The following is a 21,012-nucleotide window of genomic DNA, read 5'->3' as shown; positions in this document are numbered from 1 at the left end:
ATACCAGTCACCACAGCATTAAAAAATTCAACCTCCACCTCCAGTCAGAAAGATTAATCCATTTTGTATTTAAAAAAATAAATTCTTGCCTTTCCGACAGCTCAATTCTTTTGAGTTTAAGCATTCACTCATCATCTTTAGGACTCAAAAGAGAACATAACCCAGGTTTTGAATTGAAAAACAATGAAATGACAGGAAAAAAAAGATATTTAAAGATATATAAGATAAAAAATTTGGGTCAATTATGTAAAATTTGGTTTTGAAGAGAAAAAGTCTCGACTAACCATTGCTTGTTAAAATTTCTCAATTTTTGAATATTAAACGCCAGACAGTTTTACAGAAACTGGCTTAAACTAAAACAAACTGACTAACGTTGGACGAATTGCTGTCGAACGACAGGCGGGGCAATATAATTCAGGAATGTAGCCTAAAGAAAATTATCAGCGCACAAGGTTCCAACAATAAAATCAAGCGTGAAAAAATCCCTTGAGAAACTAAAACAAGGAGGCTCGGTAATGTGCGATTGCATATAAGGTTCCAATCCCGCTCGTCCACAATTTTGGCGTAATTGTCTGCTAAATGAGAAACAGGTAGAAAACCCCAATAATTCAAGTATTTTTAAAGAAAAATTGGTGTATGGACAAAAAGATAGCCTCCAAAGCAAAAAAACTCAGTGGAGAAAAATGACGCACTAGATTGATGAGATCAGAAAACATTAAGAAAGCGATTCAAGACGAACAGCAAAATCAAACAACAACAACAAACATTTATTTCATCCAAACTCTATGTCCATTTTAAAAAACAAACTTAATAACAAAGTCAAAACAGCGTCAGATAAAACTAAAACTAAACAAAAAAATTTGTACTTCACTAGAAAAATATGGCACCAGTCCATAATAAGGCTCGGTAACAATTATACAACAAAACCAGTAAAATTAAAACATTCGCTTACAATTATTAAAAACAATAAATTAACAATAAAAGTAACGAAAACAATGAGAAATCAAAGAAAAAATTCCACAGGTTTACGGTTACCTATGATTCTCTGCAAGGGCAGTAAAAACTGACTTTATTAAAATTTCTATGCGGTAACAAAAGGACAACAAATGAACAAAAACTCAATTAAACCTTGTCAGAAAACGCCGTGGAAGCAGTAAAGCCATATTTTGCGCCTCAAAATATGTTTGATTAAGACTTCTTTGAACACAAATAATGTAGCATGTGACCTCTCGTTAATGATAATAGGTAACAATGAAACAATAAAAAGAACCAAATTGTTAACATCAAAACTGTTTTTATTTTTGAAACATATATTAATTCAAAATTTAAAAGCTGGAATTTTTACAAACAATTTTTTATCAAGAAAACAGGTTTTTAAATCAGATTGTTGCGCTTTAATATATTCACGTTATGGCTTTTGCAATTACAATCCCCTTAGCATAAAGAATTGACATACTGAAAAAATGATCTAAATGGTTTAAGGTGATTTCACCCAGTACGCGGAGAGAGTTGTAACAAGAATGAAACCCCGAAAACAATAAATATTCTTTCCATATTTTGCTATTTTCTGTTCCAGCATCTCTTCAAAGACTTGCAAATTTGGTATTAATCATCGTCATCATCCTCTTCATCATCTTGCAACATGAAATCAATGAACTCTTTGCACTTCACCCTAGTTGCCATCCTATCGAACCCTTCCGCCTCCTGGTCATCGTATGGATCTGACTCGCTCCACTTGACGAAAGCCTCCTCCGATATGAAGTCTGACTGGTAGAGGAACAGCATGAGATTGGGACTGATTGGAATCAACTGGGGACTATCATTGAACATACGCTCTATCGTAAGAACTGCTGTCTGAAATGGTCACACAGATAACGGTGACTGGATCTGTATCCTTTTCCCTGGTGAAATATAACCATTAGAAAAATAACGTATTTTACCCTTCTTTAAGCCGTTCTAATGACATGTATTAATTGTGTAATGGCTGGTCCCACCTATTATCAGGTTATGCAAACCATCGTAAATGCAAAAAAAGAGATAAAAGCAAAAAGGTTTCTTCACAGATGATTATGAAAAGAGAAATAGGAAGACGCTCCCATCGTGAACATTTTCCTTTCATAACCATTGTGAACCAATATGTGCATTTGAAACCCTTATAGTTCGTATAGAAATGACAGACCGTTATTAAACGGGTGTAAGTATATTTACTGTGGATTGTTAATCTATAGTTGGAGGAAACGCTGTTTTGTTCAGGGGAGGAGGGCGCAGAGCCAACAACTGCCAAATGGGATACTGGTTTTTACAGCGTTCATCACGGATGGAATAAAATTGCAGAAATCAATGTGCTCGGAGCAAATTTCACTCATCCAAAAATTTACCAATCAGGCAATTCCCTTTATCAGGCAAATCCTAGGTACAAAATTAACCATGATTGGTATTATCTACACTAAATACTAATAATAAAGTTATCCTCGTATTACAAGATCTGGTATACCAGTCACCACAGCATTAAAAAATTCAACCTCCACCTCCAGTCAGAAAGATTAATCCATTTTGTATTTAAAATAAATTCTTGCCTTTCCGACAGCTCAATTCTTTTGAGTTTAAGCATTCACTCATCATCTTTAGGAATCAAAAGAGAACATAACCCAGGTTTTGAACTGAAAAACAATGAAATGACAGGAAAAAAAGATATTTAAAGATATATAAGATAAAAAATTAGGGTCAATTATGTAAAATTTGGTTTTGAAGAGAAAAAGACTCGACTAACCATTGCTTGTTAAAATTTCTCAATTTTTGAATATTAAACGCCAGACAGTTTTACAGAAACTGCTGGGCGCGCTTAAACTAAAACAAACTGACTAACGTTGGACGAATTGCTGTCGAACGACAGGCGGGGCAATATAATTCAGGAATGTAGCCTAAAGAAAATTATGAGCGCACAAGGTTCCAACAATAAAATCAAGCGTGAAAAAATCCCTTGAGAAACTAAAACAAGGAGGCTCGGTAATGTGCGATTGCATATAAGGTTCCGATCCCGCTCATCCACAATTTTGGCGTAATTGTCTACTAAATGAGAAACAGGTAGAAAACCCCAATAATTCAAGTATTTTTAAAGAAAAATTGGTGTATGGACAAAAAGATAGCCTCCAAAGCAAAAAAACTCAGTGGAGAAAAATGACGCACTAGATTGATGAGATCAGAAAATATTAAGAAAGCGAGTCAAGACGAACAGCAAAATCAAACAACAACAACAAACATTTATTTCATCCAAACTCTATGTCCATTTTAAAAAACAAACTTAATAACAAAGTCAAAACAGCGTCAGATAAAACTAAAACTAAACAAAAAAAATTGTACTTCACTAGAAAAATATGGCACCAGTCCATAATAAGGCTCGGTAACAATTAGACAACAAAACCAGTAAAATTAAAACATTCGCTTACAATTATTAAAAACAATAAATTAACAATAAAAGTAACGAAAACAATGAGAAATCAAAGAAAAAATTCCACAGGTTTACGGTTACCTATGATTCTCTGCAAGGGCATTAAAAACTGCCTTTATTAAAATTTCTATGCGGTAACAAAAGGACAACAAATGAACAAAAACTCAATAACCTTGTCAGAAAACGCCGTGGAAGCAGTAAAGCCATATTTTGCGCCTCAAAATATGTTTGATTAAGACTTCTTTGAACACAAATAATGTAGCATGTGACCTCTCGTTAATGATAATAGGTAACAATGAAACAATAAAAAGAACCAAATTGTTAACTTTAAAACTGTTTTTATTTTTGAAACAATTGTTTTCAAAGTCATGAAAGCCATCACTATCTACTAATACCAGAATATCGGTTCATGTTTCTGCCATAAAAAGCCAATGCAACCTTTCATTATACAGGAATTTTCATACGACTAAAAAGACAAAGTAAAAACGACAGTAAACAAAATTAAAAAATCGATTAAATTCTTCGAGAAAGTGGTGTCGAAGCCGTTAAAACCATTATCTACATCTTTAAAGATATTGATACGTTTAATCTTGCCTTATTTCGAACGCCAGCAATGTGGTATGTGAACTGTCAATAGTGTGATAATGTGACAAAACGAGAAGGCGTGAAAAATGGGCAAATGCCTAAAAAGAAAAAAAAACAGTTAAATCTATTAGTATCAAAGCTAGAAAACCATCGCTTTATGCGTAAAACCGCAATAAAGATTAAATTTTAGTTCAGTAGAAACAAAAAAGCATTTTTTCTTTGTTGACACTAAGCTACAAGTTGACCAAATTAATAGAAATTGGAGACAAATTTCAATCAGCCATTATTTATTTAAAAAGCAAATATTTTTAAAAGTCAAAAAACCAAAGGCTTTCAAGTAAAAAGCTAGATATAATAAATTGGAGCTGCTTGCCAATTGGACCTATCAATAGTGAGCTTTGATTTCAAATGTTCTGTTCTTTAATAAAAAACATAATTTTTTTTAAAAAAAGGACCGACTAATTACAATCCGAGGTTTTTTGGATTCTGTTCATCCATTTCAACACTTATTTTTCGAATGTTATAAGGGTAAATAATTATTTAAAAATCAAAATGCACCGTTTTCGATAATCAACAAAAAAGTTAGCAAAAACGGCAAAAGCTTAATAACAGAGAACTCTCAATGGCAGTTGAAGTAGGAATAGCCCCTTTTAAGTCTGCAAAGATTGATAAGATCTGGCAAAATTAGTACAGTGAGTCAAGACGAACAGCCAAATCAAAAAACAACAACAAACATTAACTACAACCAATATCCAAAAAACACAATAACAAAGTCAAAATAGCGTCAGATAAAACTGAAACCAAACAAAATAACTTGTAGTTCACTAGAAGAGATATGGGACTACTCCATAAAAAGCCTCGGTAACAGTTAGACAAATATACCAAAGCAGTAAGAATTAAAAACTCGTTTAGAATTTTTAAAAATAAATTTCAAAGTAATGAAAACCATTAGAAATCAACTGAAAATATTCCACAGGTTTACGATTGCCTATGATTTTTCAGAAAGGACATTAAAACCTGTCGTTATTACATTTTTCATGCGGTTACAAAAGAACCACAAATGAACCCATGTGGTTCTTTTGTAACCGCATGAAAAATTTAATAATGACAAGTTTTAATGGCCTTTCTAAAGAATCATAGGCAATCATAAACCTGTGGAATATTTTCAGTTCATTTCTAATGGTTTTCATTACTTTCAGCCATATTTTGCGCCTCAAAGTATATTCTATTGCAACCTCTTCGAACACCAATAATGTAGTACGTGAACTTTTGAGACTAGGTAACAAGTAGACAAAAGAGAAGGGCGAAAATAAGTAAAACTTTTGTATTTTTAAAAAAATATTTCCAAAGTCCTGCAAACCATTAATTACAAGATGAAATAATTAAATATGTTCATTTATTCGGCCAAAGGAAGCCCTTTACACCTGCAATTCTCCAGAATATGCCTTATGTCTACAAAAAGAACGTCCACTATTGCAAAAATCAACAATTCACCTTTTGTGAAAAAACCTGGTCGGATTTAGATTTTGTGACACCTTCACTTGACACCAATAATGTCATATATGACCTGTAATGAGCGAGACTAGGTAACAAATAGACAATAAAAAGAAACAAAATTCCGAAGTTGAAAGGTCTTTTTTAGTGTTTTTTACGATAGTTTTCAAAGTAATGAGAAACATCAGCTATCTACTGAAATAAAAAAATCGGCTCATCCATTTTTCTATAAACAGCCAATGAAACCTGTCATTATACAGGAAAATTTTATACGACTAAAAAGACAAAGTAAAAACGACAGTTGAAGACAAAATTGAAAAATTTAATGGAGAAAGTGGTGTCAATGCCGTTAAAAGCATAATCTATATCATTAAGGACCTTGATACGTTCACTTATGCCTGATTTTGAACGCCAATAATGCGGTATGTGAACTGTCAATGTGAAAGTGACAAAACCAGAAAGCGTGAAAAATGGGTAAATACCTAAAATGAAACAAAACGCTAAATCTAATAGTATCAAAGCCAGAAAACCATCATTTAAGTCGTAAACCTGCAATAAAGATTGAATCCTAATTCAGTAGAAAGAAGAAACCTTCCTCGCTAATACTAAGTTACAAATAGAACAAATTAAGGAAAAAAGCAAAGTTAAATTAGCCTTTACATTGATAATCAAATATTTTAAAAGTGAAAACCACCTTAGGCTTCAAGTGAAAACTAGAAAGCCAATTGTACCGATCACAAATAAGCTATGATTTGAAATGCTCTATTCCTTTATTAAAATAAAAAAAAATTTAAAGAAAGACCGACTGATTACATTTTTGGATTGTAACCGTCCAATATTGGCCCAAAACTAGCCCTGCTAAGGCTGTTCGTCTATTCGGAACACTTATTTTTTCGAATGTTATAAATAATTTGTTAGTTGAAAAATCAGAAAATAATGCCGCGTTTTTAATAATCAACGAGTAAAATTAGCAAGAACGGCAGAATTTTGATTACAGAGCACTACCAATGGATGTTGAAGTAGCAATACCTCCCACTTGAGTCTACAGAGCGTGTGTTAGCGGTTATTGGGTTTGTACTTTTGGCAAATTTAATCAAAATGGACTAAAAAGATTATTTCGTGCTATTTTTGATGAACAGGCTGACCTTTGAATTATTTAGACAAAAAATTTGCCAAAAAAATAAATAAAAATAGTCAGCAATACTTTTTCGTCTTTAAAAATAAAATCAACAACAATATTCTTAAAAGTTTTAGCAAATTTTAGGAAAATCGACGAATTTTTACGCAAAAATTCTGAAAAATGTGAATAAAAAGACGCAAATCGGTCTGATATTCACAAAATGTGAACATCAATAACTCGCTCTGGAAATGAAATTCAAGAAAACTTTGATGATACCATATTCAACGCCTGACGGGCTTTTTAAAGATACCACTAACAACTATCTACAACGAATATATCGATCGGTCAAAACCGACTGAACAAAAACCCAGTAGAGTATATAGTTCCCCCTCAATAGTGGTCGGAGCAACAATGATCAGAAGCAAAATGTTCGAATTAGAGGTAAATTTCAATTATCCATTATTTATTTAAAAATCAAATATTCTTAAAAGCCAAAAAAACCATAGGCTTTCAAGTAAAAAGCTAGATATATTAAATTGGAGCTGCTTGCCAATTGGACCAATCAATAGTGAGCTTTGATTTCAAATGTTCTGTTCTTTAAAAGATAATTTTTTTTTAAAAAAAGGACCGACTGATTACAATCCGAGGTTTTTTGGATTCTGTTCATCCATTTCAACACTTATTTTTCCAATGTTAGAAGGGTAAATTGTTATTTAAAAGATCAAAAATAAATGCACCGTTTTTGATAATCAACGAAAAAAAGTTAGCAAAAAACGGCAAAAGTTTAATAACAGAAATCTTAATGGCAGTTGAAGTAGGAATAGCCCCTTTTAAGTCTGCAAAAATTGATAAGATCTGGGAAAATTAGGAGAGTGAGTCAAGACGAACATCAAAATCAAAAAACTAACAAACATTAACTACAACCAAAATCCAAAAACACAATAACAAAGTCAAAATAGCGTCAGATAAAACTGAAACAAAATAACTTGTAGTTCAATAGAAAAGATAATGGACTATTCCATAAAAAGCCTCGGTAACAATTAGACAAAAGTGCCAAAGCAGTAAGAATTAAAAACTCGTTTAGAAATTTTAAAAATAAATTTCAAAGTAATGAAAACCATGAGAAATCAACTGGAAATATTCCACAGGTTTACGATTGCCTATGATTTTTTTAAGGCCATTAAAACCTGTCGTTATTAAATTTTTCATGGGGTTACAAAAACACACAAATGAACTCATGTGGTTCTTTTGTAACCGCATGAAAAATTTAAGGACAGGTTTTAATGGCCTTTCTAAAAAATCATAGGCAATCGTAAACCTGTGGAATATATTCAGTTGATTTCTAATGGTTTTTATTACTTTCAGCCATATTTTGCGCCTCAAAGTATGTTATATTGCGCCCTCTTCGAACACCAATAATGTAGTACGTGAACTCTCATGAGACTAGGTAACAAGTAGACAAAAAGAGGGGCGAAATTAAGTAAAACTTTTGTATTTTTCAAAAAAATATTTCCAAAGTCCTGAAAACCATTCATTACAAGATGAAATAATTAAAATGTTTATTTATTCGGCCAAAGGAAGCCCTTTACACCTGCAATTCTCCAGAATATGCCTTATGTCTACAAAAAGAACGTCCACTATGGCAGAAATCAACAATTCACCTTTTGTGAAAAACCCTGGTCGTTTTTAGATTTTGTGACACCTTCACTTGACACCAATAATGTCATATATGACCTGTAATTAGCGAGACTAGGTAACAAAAAGACAAAAAAGAAGCAAAATTCCGAAGTTGAAAGGTCTTTTTTAGTGTTTTTTTACGATAGTTTTCAAAGTAATGAGAAACATCAGCTATCTACTGAAATAAAAAAATCTGCTCATGCACTTTTTCTATAAACAGCCAATGAAACCTGTCATTATAGAGGAAAATTTTATTCGACTAACAAGACAAGGTAAAAACGACAGTTGAAGACAAAATTAAAAGATTAAATCGAGAAAGTGGTGTCAATGCCGTTAAAAGCATAATCTATATCATTAAGGACTTTGATACGTTCAATTGTGCCTGATTTTGAACGCCAATAATGTGGTATGTGAACTGTCAATAATGTGAAAGTGACAAAACGAGAAAGCGTGAAAAATGGGTAAATACCTAAAGAAACAAAATGCTAAATCTAGTAGTATTAAAGCCAGAAAACCATCATTTAAGTCGTACACCCGCAAAAAAGATTAAATTCTAATTCAGTAGAAAGAAGAAACCTTCCTCGCTGATACTAAGTTATAAAAAGAACAAATTAAGAATAAAAGGCAAAGTTAAATTAGCCTTCACATTGATAATCAAATATTTTTAGAAGTCAAAACGACCTTAGGCTTCAAGTGAAAACTAGATACATTAATTTGAGATGCTCAGAAAGCCAATTGGACCGATCACAAATGAGCTATGATTTGAAATGTTCTCTTTCTTTATTAAAATTTAAATTTAAAGAAAGACCGACTGATTACATTTTTCTGTTCGTCTATTCGGAACACTTTTTCAAATGTTATAGATAATTTGTTAGTTAAAAAATCAAAAAATGCTGCGTTTTTGATTATCAACGAGTAAAATTAGCAGAGAACGGCAAAATTTCGATTACAGAGCACTACCAATGGATGTTGAAGTAGCAATACCCCCACTTGAGTCCACAGAGAGTGTGTTAGTGGTTATTGGGTTTGTACTTATGGCAAATTTAATCAAAATGGACTAAGAAGATTATTTCGTGCTATTTTTGATGAACAGGCTGACCTTTGAATTATTTAGCCAAAAATTTTTCCAAAAAAATTAAATAAAAATAGTCAATAATACTTTTTTGTCTTTAAAAATAAAATCAACAACAATATTCTTAAAAGTTTTAGCAAACTTTAGGAAAATCGACGAACTTTTACGCAAAAATTCTGAAAAATGTGAATAAAAATAACGCAAATCGGTCTGATATTCACAAAAATGTGAACATCAATAACTCGCTCTGGAAAACGAAATTCAAGAAAACTTTGCCAATACCATATTCTACGCCGGACGGGCTTTTTAAAGATACCACTAACAGCTCTCTACAACGAATATATCGATCGGTCAAAATTGACTGGACAAAAACCCAATTGAGTATATAGTCGGTCAATTGAGTATATCGATCGGTCAAAATTGACTGGACAAAAACCCAATTGAGTATATAGTCCCCCCTCAATAGTGGTCGGAACAACAATGATCAGAAGCAAAATGTTCAAGCAAAAATTTGGCATTAAAACACATGCGTTTACAATAATTGCTTCACATTTCGTTCGAGAGCAATTAAAGATATCAAACACCGGAAATCAAGAGAAAAACTACTATTTCAAACTGTCAAAAAAATTCCGGGATTGAGTCAAAGTTTTTCAGATTATATTTGATCTATTTGACAATGGCAGCAAAATAAGACACAACTCCTACAACCGTATTGATGAGGCAACTATATTCCATTCAGATTGAATATTAGCACTGAAACGCCAGCTAGTCAGAAATAATCGAGTGGAGAAATGTTTTAAAAAACGCCTTATTCATTATTATTACTTCCTTTTTTTTTCCAAAAAAACAACTGTTTTCTGCTCACTGTAATTTGCTTAACATGCATCATTTCAATTAGTGCCACCAATGCAAATCTTAATTTCCAAATGTTTAGAAAGGACATAAAACCCAAAAGAAAGAAAAAGTCAATAATATCACAGTGATTTCCTCTTCTTTGATTTGTCTTTACAAAAATTAAGCAGCAGCAACAATCACTACAATTTCCCTGAAAAACTTGAGAAACGGGTACACAAAAAAGAATACCAAAGAAGTGCGTAAAAATTTCGAGAGTTTAGAAGTGAGTAATAAAATTGTTTTTACATTTTACAATAACCTGATTTTTGTATTTAGTCTATTTGAAACGTGAATTAACTGTTCAAAGGCTTCATTCTTAAAAAAATTCGGCTAGTATAGTTCCCATCCCCCAAATACATTTGAAGGGTTGGAACTAATAATCTCCTTTCGAGAGAACGCAAATACAAGCCACAAAATCACAATTGTTCACATTACTCACCAATTGACTAGCTTCTGAGTTGAAGTAATGCAGCATCAGTTTTCGAAACTGATTCAAATTCTTCTGTGCGCTCGCAAACCAAGTCTTTCTATCAATTTCCGAAGGCTTGTTGTCCAAATTCAAAACACATTCAATCACACATTGAACAACATCTGTCAACGAAGCGTTATAAGCAAACTTAGACGCATTGATCTCCAAAATCAAATCTTCGACGTTTTTTAAACCCTCAGCTACGTTTCGCTCGATGCTGTCTTGAACTTCAGATACGAAAACTTCGTGGTAATCTAGAACAGCCATTTGAGCAACATCGTCAGCAACGTCGTCAACATCGGAATCCGAGAAGTTACCGCTCGATTCCAACAGTCCAGGAGTTTCGCCATGATTGTCAAGAATTCTCATGAATCGTGAAACTTCACTGAATGTGTATCGATCCAAGCTACAACGATCTTTCAGTTCTTTGATGTTCGACTCACAGAAAAATCCATTTGCTCCGGTGCCAAAATTTGTGGATGACTCAGAACATGCTATACTGTTCTCAAACTTATTTAGCGAAATGAACAACTTTGTTGATTTAAGATTAGCTTGAGGTCCGATTGAACATTTTTGACCAATGAAACCAAGCCCACAATGGATTGTAGAATCTGATTTTATGGTACAATTACGACTTATTAATACGTTTTCAAGCGAACAATTGTCTTCAATTGTGACATCGTTGCTAATAAAGCACCTCGTTAATTTCACATTCTTGCCGATTTTACAATTTTCGCCAATAACAGTAAATTTAATAGAACAATCCGAACCGGTCGAAGAGTTGTTACCCAGTAACGACTGAAAGGATTTTGAATGTGACCAATCAAAATTGGAGTTTTGATGGAAGTAAGATCCGATTGGTTGGAAAGTTATTTGCTTGTCAATAATATCCGGTACAACAGGGTACGTCAGTCGTTGCATTATCATAGAAGAAACAGTTTGCAATTGTGACATTGATTGTAAACAACGAGACAGAAACTCGTGCTCTTCTATGCAATGGGCGTGAAGCATTTGACCCATAATTTCTTCGTTGTCTAGGACACCGCGTACAAATTGTGTCATGTCTTGGAAGTCAAAGTTGTCCACAAACAGATGAGCAGCTTCCGGTGAGCAGATCCACAGTCCCGTATCTACAGCAACCATACTTTATTTTTAATTAATTAGACAGATCATAAAACCAGTTTTGCACCATTATATCAATTCTTTTATAGCTGTAGGTCCAGCATCAGTTATCACCGATTATCGTTACTTTTGTTCCTTAAAGCATCAAATATCTAGAATTAGTATGTTGTACAGAAGAGCTTTTGTTCGAAGCTATACGCAGAATTAAAATCGGCACTTCAAATCTTCAAGCAGTTACATAAAATTAACAAAATCTCTGACTCTGCGATATCTTTGATCTTGACTGAACTTGTATTTTTGACTGAACAATCAGACTGAGTTAAGAAGCTGCTATCATTTGAGGAATTTGAATACTCGAATCATATCATAGCCCAAAAAATTTCACCTTACCCACCCCATTTTATCCAATTCAGTACAATACTTACCATAAATATTTGTCATCAAAGTCATTTCACTGTACGCATTCAAGATGTCCAATTCTATCGTCATTTTACTTGAACTTGATTGGCTATCAAACCACAGGATCTGATTGGTCAACGGTTCCAAGCCCAAATTGAACTTCTGCGTGGCAGCCGTAAAAACCGGATTATCCGCAGATAATGGTTGCGAAAAAACAGCTGTTAAAACGTTCAGTTTACTCTTTTTGTATCGCTTTCTATGTTGTTCTAAGGCCGTTGTTAAATCGCAATTCGATATAACGTCAAAGCTTGTTACAATAAAGTGATCTTTAATTTTCCCTCGACCTTCAAGATCTCGAATGATATCTCCTATCGATAAATACTTCACAGAGTGAACCAATTCTATAGATAAAGAGCTAGTTTCAAACTTCGATTTAATATCTTTTAAATGAGCTTCGTGTAACTTATTACGCGCATAACATAGGAATACTTCGGTCACGCCGTTAGAAATCAAATTTTGAAGCAATAAATCTAGAATCGATAAAGCACCACCAGCAATCGATGTTAAAGGTGGTGACTGCTTGTCGGTTATAAACATAGTTGCCAGTTCGAACTGATCGTCATCTGATCGCGAGAAACTCTCGCAAACAACAATAGCTTGTAAGTGAACCGTATCGCCACTCATTTTCAGCGATCTAAAAGTATAATCGTTAACTTCAATACAGTCGTTATTTTTGAAAAATTAAAGTTAATTCAACCGTTCAAAAAATACCCATTTCACTAAAACGATCCAATAAATTTGCCTTGAAATTGATGTAACTTTGAAATTACAGCTATAGGGCAAATGTATTCAATCATGAAAAATTGCTCGTGATGTGAATTTGATGGAAATCAAATGCATGAAAGCATGAACTTCGAAAGTCATCGATCCTAGAAGCAAAACAAGAAGGCTCGGTAATGTGCATTTGCACATAATGTTCCGACCCCGTTCATCCACATTTTGACATAACTGTCTACCAAAGGAGGAAAAGATAAGTAACTTTCAAAAATTCGAATACTGTTCGAAAAGAAAAGATGAATGATTTAAAAAAGTATTTATAAAGCAAAATATCTTTTTTTCCAAAAAAAAAACGTTAGAGCAGTGATGAGACCTGTCACTATCGAGACTAGAAGACAAGACAAACAGCAAATTAAAACAAACAATAAACTAAGGGCAATACTCAATATCTATTTCTATTTTTAAAAATCACTTATTAAAAGAGTCAAAATAATATGAGATCAAACCTTCATTTAAAAATAAACTTTCACTTCAGTACAACCCAGTCCATAATGAGACCATGTAAAAAGTCGACAAAAAGAAAAAGGGACAAAGTTCAAAAAACACATTGAAATTTTTTAACAATAAAAAACCATCAGCTTGCGACTAAAAACATTAGATAGCCTCACAGTTAACTCCATGTAAAGCCAATGGGGCCTGCCAATAGTCACACTGTCATAAGACAAAATAACTACAAACACATGCAAGTCCGAAAAATTCTTAAATTACGAAAACGCAGTGTTCACGTCAATGAAATAATTAACTTCTAAATGGAAATATTTCTTTTGGACCTTATATGAACATAACAGGACCGGTTTTCGAAGGGGCAAGGTGAAAGGCCAACAAAAAGAACCACAAATTTGACCCATAACAAAAATTCATTTATAAAAACTAATAGTAGTCATAAACGCATCGGTTGAGACTAGGCCCGTTAAAATCATTATTATTTGCTTCACATAAAACTGAAAGAGACTGTGTTTAATGAACAATTTAACAAGCTGGCAAAGAAAAATATCAAACTTAAACTTTAAGTCAAAATTTTTGAAAATAAACAAACTCAAAATAATTAAAAGCAATACCTACCAACTGCTGATATTAAATATGTAAGTTTACGCCTTTAAAGTGAGCTATCGAGACCCCTGTTATTAATTTTAGTACGCCAAGTAACTACAAAAAGAATCAAAGAGAAAAATAAAAAATGCGATAAAAAATTTTGAGATAGAAGTCTCAAGCTATTCATTAAAAACGTTATATATGTTCCAATGGGACTCCCTATAACGCCAACGGAACCTTTCTTTGACGTTATAATGTAGCAAGAAACAGAGCTATTACCCAAATTTTTTTTGAAAACTCGTAAAGTCATAAAACCAAAAGTTGAAAAACTTAATTGCTAAGAAGATTCAACTTAGTTTCACTCAAAAGAGGATTTCACTCGAATTTTCCACTCAAGAAACTATTTTAAATCTACAAAAACACTGTCACAGCCATAAAAACAATGAGCTTTTCTCTGAAAACATTATATTTATTGATTGAACCTCATTTGAACATAGATTGGATCTCTTAATAATTGAACATCTAAATGAGAACAATTAATTCAAATAGATAAGAAAAATTGGGAAATTACTTTAGGAAAGCGTCTGAATTTGAGTGTAAAACTCCACGGTGGGACCAAAACTGGCACTGCTATTGCTGTGCGAATATTCAAAACACCCATCTGTTCCAAATAGTCAATTGTTCTTTGCACAATACATTATTTTGCAAAACGAACTCTTAAACATCAGGCAAAGGTAGGATTCGAACCCCGACCTCCTGAGTCCCATTCCGTGACCTCCACAGAGGTATTAACCACTCGGCTATTATGGCCTGGTTATCGACTCTCTAACAATCGGTTTTGTTTGAACAACGAACTTTATTTCGGAGTGAGGGCAATTGAAGTCACTCAAAAATCAAGCGTGTGAAAAATTACTTGAGAAGTCGAAGATTATTCTAGAAGAAAAGCGCAAAACGGTCAATCAAAATCTTTTCATAAAAAAGACACCTTTACAATAATTGCTTCTCATTCGAGAGCAACTAATATCATAAACAAAAGATGCATTTTTGTTAAATATTCCCTTTGAGTGAGAGACACGAGTGGATCTATTGATAATTCCGCGATGGTTGAACATTTCGATGTTTCCTCAATACAATTCTCTTCAAAACATTTGAAAATCCAAATTTTGAAAAGCATTTTTTTATTTATTGAACTGCCCTTTATCAGATCAACAAACAAAAAACTTCAGATCTATTCTGTTTCAGTCCCCAGCTTGTTTAACTTTCGCGCCCCAAGCGCACGTGCTTTTTAAATTAGTAACATGCCATATAACTAACATTGATGGCAAGTGGGCGTCATAAATAATGGGAGGGGCTTAGCCAGATATTAGATGGGAGGGGCTTAGCTAGATATTGAAAAAGTCAACTGCTGTATAACAAAACTGATCATTTTAACTCTTAATCGACACTTAAAATCAAGCATTAAAAATCTTCCAAGAAGTATAATCCAAGAGACAAAAACAACTTGAGATTCATATAATATTTTATACAAGTGCACTCTAAAATTATGAACTGATGAAAATGTTCACGCCTTTTCACTCCATTGTACTTCGATTGGTTTCATTATACTTTGTTCAACCCTCGATTCTTCCCTTCAGATCAAAATAGAGGTTTAGTAATCATTTCTGTTTTGGATGCTTTTATGATACAACAGTATCTGCTGGTATTTTTCAATGTAATAACATAATTTTAACATTGTCTAATAACCGTTCCACAATCTGAAGTTTCAACAATTGCCCCTTAATTAAATTATAATACGCTATTTTGCAGTTTCGAAAAAGAGGAAGCAAGAGAGCCTATAATTCCACCGGTGCTCATTTTCCATTCACAGCTATTTATCCTTAACAACACTCTATTTGCACTTTTCGAATTTTAAAACATTTGTAGCAAACCTGCCCAATTTTAGACTCCGACATATTATCAATTGTATGACAATTATAAAATAGATAAATTCATATTTGATATTTCAGATTGTGGCAGTTAGTTTTTTGAATAAAAAATTCAACAGAACAATCTGTTTGCTCAGTTTTCCCTCTTCTATTGAGTAGACTCGAATTATAAAAAGTTGAATAGTGAATATGCTAAATTAAATGATCAAGGATTCAAATCAGTCTGTCAATAAATGGATCTTCAGACTAAAAATTGATTTATTTATTTGGTGATGGCAACAAATGCTAACACAGGACACAACGTTCAAACTGATTACTGCTGGAACTTTCAGATATTTGTCTTTTCCCCCAATTTGAGCTAAATTCTTCATTTCCAAATTTATTTCAGATTAAAAAATGAAATGCATGCCCCAAGACAGTTAGTAAATGCACACCTTATCATGTATTTTTATGGACCGGGGAAAAGAGCAGTTCCAAATTTTAAGATTACATTTTACATCAACGCGGGAAGGAAAAAGTATTACTTAAAATTATTTAATTTCTGCGAAACGGAAAAGCATTACGTAATAGATAACTCACCAGCTATGCTTAACTTTTTTCAAACAATTATGTCAAGACTTGAGTATACATTAATTGGGCAATCAATAACCGCATTTAAAATTAACCGCATTTTGAAAATATGAATCGACAGATTACTTTGTTCAAGGCAAATGACTTTCTCTGTTACCAAAAAACATTTATTAGGTTGTTGAAATAGCTTTCCCTGGCTGAAAACTAGTAAACCAAAGCAGAAAACTAAATTAGAAGCAAAAATAAAGTGACATACAAAAAGCTATAATTAGTTTACCCTTGTATAATTAAGATGCTTAAAATTTAAACAAGGCGGCTCGGTAATGTGCGATGGCAAATAAGGTTCCGACCCCGCCCATCCACAATTTTGGCATAATTGTCTACCAAATGAGGAACAGATAGAAAACCCCAAAAAATATTTTTTGCGAATCCCAAAAAAGTCCAAGTCTTTTTCAAAAAATTCTGTATGAACGATGAGATAGCCTCCAAAGCAAATAACTCAGTGGAGTAAAAATTGATGCATTAGATTGCTGTAATAGGTCAATATTGAGAAAGCGAGTCAAGACGAACAGCAAAATCACACAACAACAACAACAAACATTAATTACATCAAAAAATTTATGTCCCTCTTAAAAACTAAATTTAATAAAAAAGTCAACATACCGTCAGATAAACTTAAAACTAAACAAAAATAACTTATAAATCACCAGAAAACATATGCGACCAGTCCATAAAAAGGTTTGGTAACAATTATACAAAAAAGAACAAAAACAGTAAAGTAAAAAAATTAACTTTTTTTTTGAAACAGTTAACTACAAAGTAATAAATACCATTATGAATCAATTAATATTACCACAAATTTACGATTACCACTGTTTCTATAGAAGGGCGTCAGGACCTGTCCTTATTCATTTTTTAAAGCGGCTAAAAAGAACAACAAAAAAACAAACTAAAATTCAATTGAAACTTGCCAGAAAACGCTGTCAAAACCGTCAAGCCATATTTTGGCCCTCAAAATATATTCGATTGCGCCTTCTTCAAACAGCTATAATGTATTTTGTGGCCATTCATTAGTAAGACTAAGTAACAAGTAGACAAAAAAGCGAAGTGCTAAAGTAATACTTTTAATTTTTTTTTTGCGAAACAAATTTACATTCAATGTCATGAAAGGCATTAATTACAAAAAGAACTATTTAAATAGGGTCGTTTATTCATGAAAAAGAAGCCCTCGAGACCTGCAATTATCCAGAACATTTCTTGCATCTACAAAAAAATGTCAAATATGACAAAAATCAAATTAATTCACTTTTTTTTGTGAAAAACCGGTGTCGAAGCCAGTAAGGTCATAACAAATTCTTTAAAAAAAAGATTTTGGGACACCAATCCCTTTTATTCCCTTGACACCCATAATGTCGTATTTGACCTGTGATTAACCAACGAGATTAGGTAACAAAAAGAAACATAAAAAGAACAAAATTGCGAAATTGAAAAGTTTTTTTTAAATTTTGGAAAACGATTGTTTTCAAAGTCATGAAGGCCATCAGCTATCTACTAATATCAGAATATCGGTTTTTCTATTTTTCCATGAAAAGTCAATGAAAGCTATCACTATACAGGAAATTTCATACGACCGAAACGACAAAGTGTAAATGACAGTTAGACAAAATTTAAAAAATTCAATTGATTTATTCAAGAAAGAGGCGTCGAGGCCGTTAATACGATGATGTATATCTTTCACGATTTTAATATGTGCCTTATTCTCAACGCTAATAATGTGACATGAGAACTGTGATAATGTGACAAAATTAGAAAACGTGAAAAACTGGCAAATATCAAAACAAACAAAAATCTGAAATCTTGTAGTATCAAAGCCAGAAAACAATAACTTCAAGCTTAAAACTGCAACCGAGAATAAATGTTAAATCAGTAGAAAGAAGAAGCATTCTTTCTTTGCTGAAACTAAGCTGGAAGTTGAACAAATTAAGAAAGAAAAAGAGGAAAAGTTAATTAAGCCATTATTTATTGAAAAGTCAATTATTTTTTTAAAAAAAAGAAACGACCATAAACTTTCAAGTAAAAAACTAAATGCATTAGCTTTGAGCTGCTTAGAAAGCGAATTGGTTGGACCTATCACTCCTGAGCTTTGATTTGATATGTTCTGTTCTTTATTATTAAAAAAAAAAGGTCTTTTTTTTTTTAAAAAAAAGACCGACTGATTACAACCCGATTTTTTTTTTGGATTGTAACAGTCCAAGAATGGCCCAAAACTATCCCTGCTAATGCTTATTGTCCGTTAGGAACAATTTATTTTTCGAATGTTGTAGATATAGATAATTTGTTAGTTGAAAACTCAAAATAAATTCTTCATTTTTGATAGTCAACGAGTAAAGTTAGCAAAAAAGGCAAAGTTTTAACTACAGAGCACTCTCAGCGGACTCTGAAGTAGAAATAGCCCCCCTCTGAGTCTACAAAGATTGTATGAGTGTTGTTTGGGTGTGTACTGTCGGCAAATTTAATCAAAGTGGACTAAAGTAGCTTATTTCGTGCTGTTTTTGATGAAAAAGGCTAAATTTTGAAATGTTTATCCAGATTTTTTGACCAAACAAATTAAATTAAAACAATCAACAATGCTTGTTCGTCTTCAAAAATAAAATAAACGACACTATTCTTAAAAATTATAGCAAATTTTAGCAAAACTGACGAAAATTTAGGCAAAAATTCCGGAAAATGTGAATAAAAACAAAGTGAATTCACTCTACTTTTCTCAGAAGTTTAAACCTCGATAACTCCCTGTAGAAAACGAAAATTAAAAAAATCTTTTTAATTCCATATTCTACGCTGGACGAGCTTTCTAATGATACCAGTCTCAACTCTCTACGATGAATATATCGATCGGCGAAACTTCACGGAACAAAAAAAAACCCATTTGAGTATATAGTTCCTCCCCCCCCCCCCCCCCAAGAGGGTCGGAACAAAAAGATCCATAAAAAGTGGCGAATGAATCTTGTCTATTGCAATAACCACATGTAGTGACTCAAAAAATACTACTACCTCCTTTGACATTGTTGAGCAGTTTTAATAAGAAGCTCGGCGGTAGTTTAGTTCCCTTACATTATGTGCGGCAAAGTTTTCGTATAATCAATTGCACATTTCAGTTCTGCAAGATTTGAGCAAGATTTGACCCACACTTTGAGGGTTTTTATCTTTGAAACTTAAAAACGCAATATACAATAGAATATACTTGAACCGATACCCATATTATCCAGGAAAATTACCAAAAAGCTACGTAAAGCACAAATTCTACTCTTTTAAGCGTTATTTTATAAAACCCTAATTTATGTTCCCTGATGCAAAAAGAAGTGGTTAATATAAGACCCACCACCCTTTAATTTCGTTCCCGTGCAAATGGGTAAAAACAAAGTTTTCTAACAACCTGAAAATTTTCTTCTAGTATCAAGTACAAGTCACCCGTCCCAGCTGAGGACGGGTGACTTGTAAAAAAAAGTGGAAAGTCTATCCATAGATGCACCTACCCACAACTTTCAGCTCCCAGCAGTACACGATCATCAAACGCGTCAAATGAAATTCTAGCGGACGTTACGCATAATCCGAAAACAACGCCGTAACTCAAGTAGTGATCAAAATATGTTCCAGCGATCAAGAAGTGTACCCCGATGAGTTCTCAAGAACGAAAAGCTCCCGTACCTTTAATTCAATTTACATTCCTATAGACTTTTTTGACTTCCTCGGGTTATTACAATAACAAGGTGAACAAACGCTGATAGCTAAACACTGTTAATGCTTTCAGAGTTTACGTCTTAAGAGTGAAAGCCATAGCCGAACTCTCAAACTCCCATAATTGAAGAAAGATATAAATTGAAGTTTCATGACCCAAGTAGAAGTCTAAAAATTCTTAGCATTGAAACAAAGTGATTGACAACAACATTAAGAATAATAGACTATTTAAACTTTGAAAAAAAAACTTTGAAAAAAAGCTTGTGAATTTCAACTTTTTGCTTAGAATTGTAACCTAGAAAAGGAAGCCTATATGTAACCTAAAAACGAAGCCTATAGAATTTTACAAAAAGATTTTAATAAAAGTCCCTTTACCAACCAAACTATATTTATATAACATTTACCACCAAACTGAGTTGAAATTTGATATTTACGTTATAACATTGCTGGAAAACTTTCAAAACACGGACCTATACAAAAAATACTTAATTTTAACTATAGCTTATAGGACAAGAGTCAGGGTATTAGAGGATGACCTCAATGTAAATGAAACCTTTATCAATAAAGAATATCTTTACACTTTACAAAATAATTAGAGTATTCAATTGTAAACATATTCTTTATTGATATAGG

General features: G+C 32.8%; 1 protein-coding gene across 1 annotated transcript; it reads right to left on the bottom strand.

The window, feature by feature from the left end:
• Nucleotides 1–1,362: 1,362 nt before the first annotated feature.
• On the bottom strand, nt 1,363–12,971 carry LOC142345637 (translation initiation factor eIF2B subunit epsilon-like). The gene is made up of 3 exons (XM_075397795.1): nt 12,307–12,971; nt 10,730–11,889; nt 1,363–1,854 (listed from the first exon to the last, which is right to left on the bottom strand). Exons 1-3 carry the CDS (start codon nt 12,962–12,964, stop codon nt 1,606–1,608), a joined length of 2,067 nt encoding a protein of 688 aa, XP_075253910.1. The 5' UTR covers nt 12,965–12,971; the 3' UTR covers nt 1,363–1,605.
• Between the last annotated feature and the right edge of the window lie 8,041 nt (nt 12,972–21,012).

The sequence above is a fragment of the Convolutriloba macropyga genome, chromosome 9 (genome assembly GCF_964194025.1).
Source record: "Convolutriloba macropyga chromosome 9, txConMacr16.3, whole genome shotgun sequence".
NCBI lineage: Eukaryota > Metazoa > Xenacoelomorpha > Acoela > Convolutidae > Convolutriloba > Convolutriloba macropyga.
The sequence above is the reverse complement of the archived record's forward strand: the minus strand, read 5'-3'. Positions and strand labels throughout refer to the sequence as shown.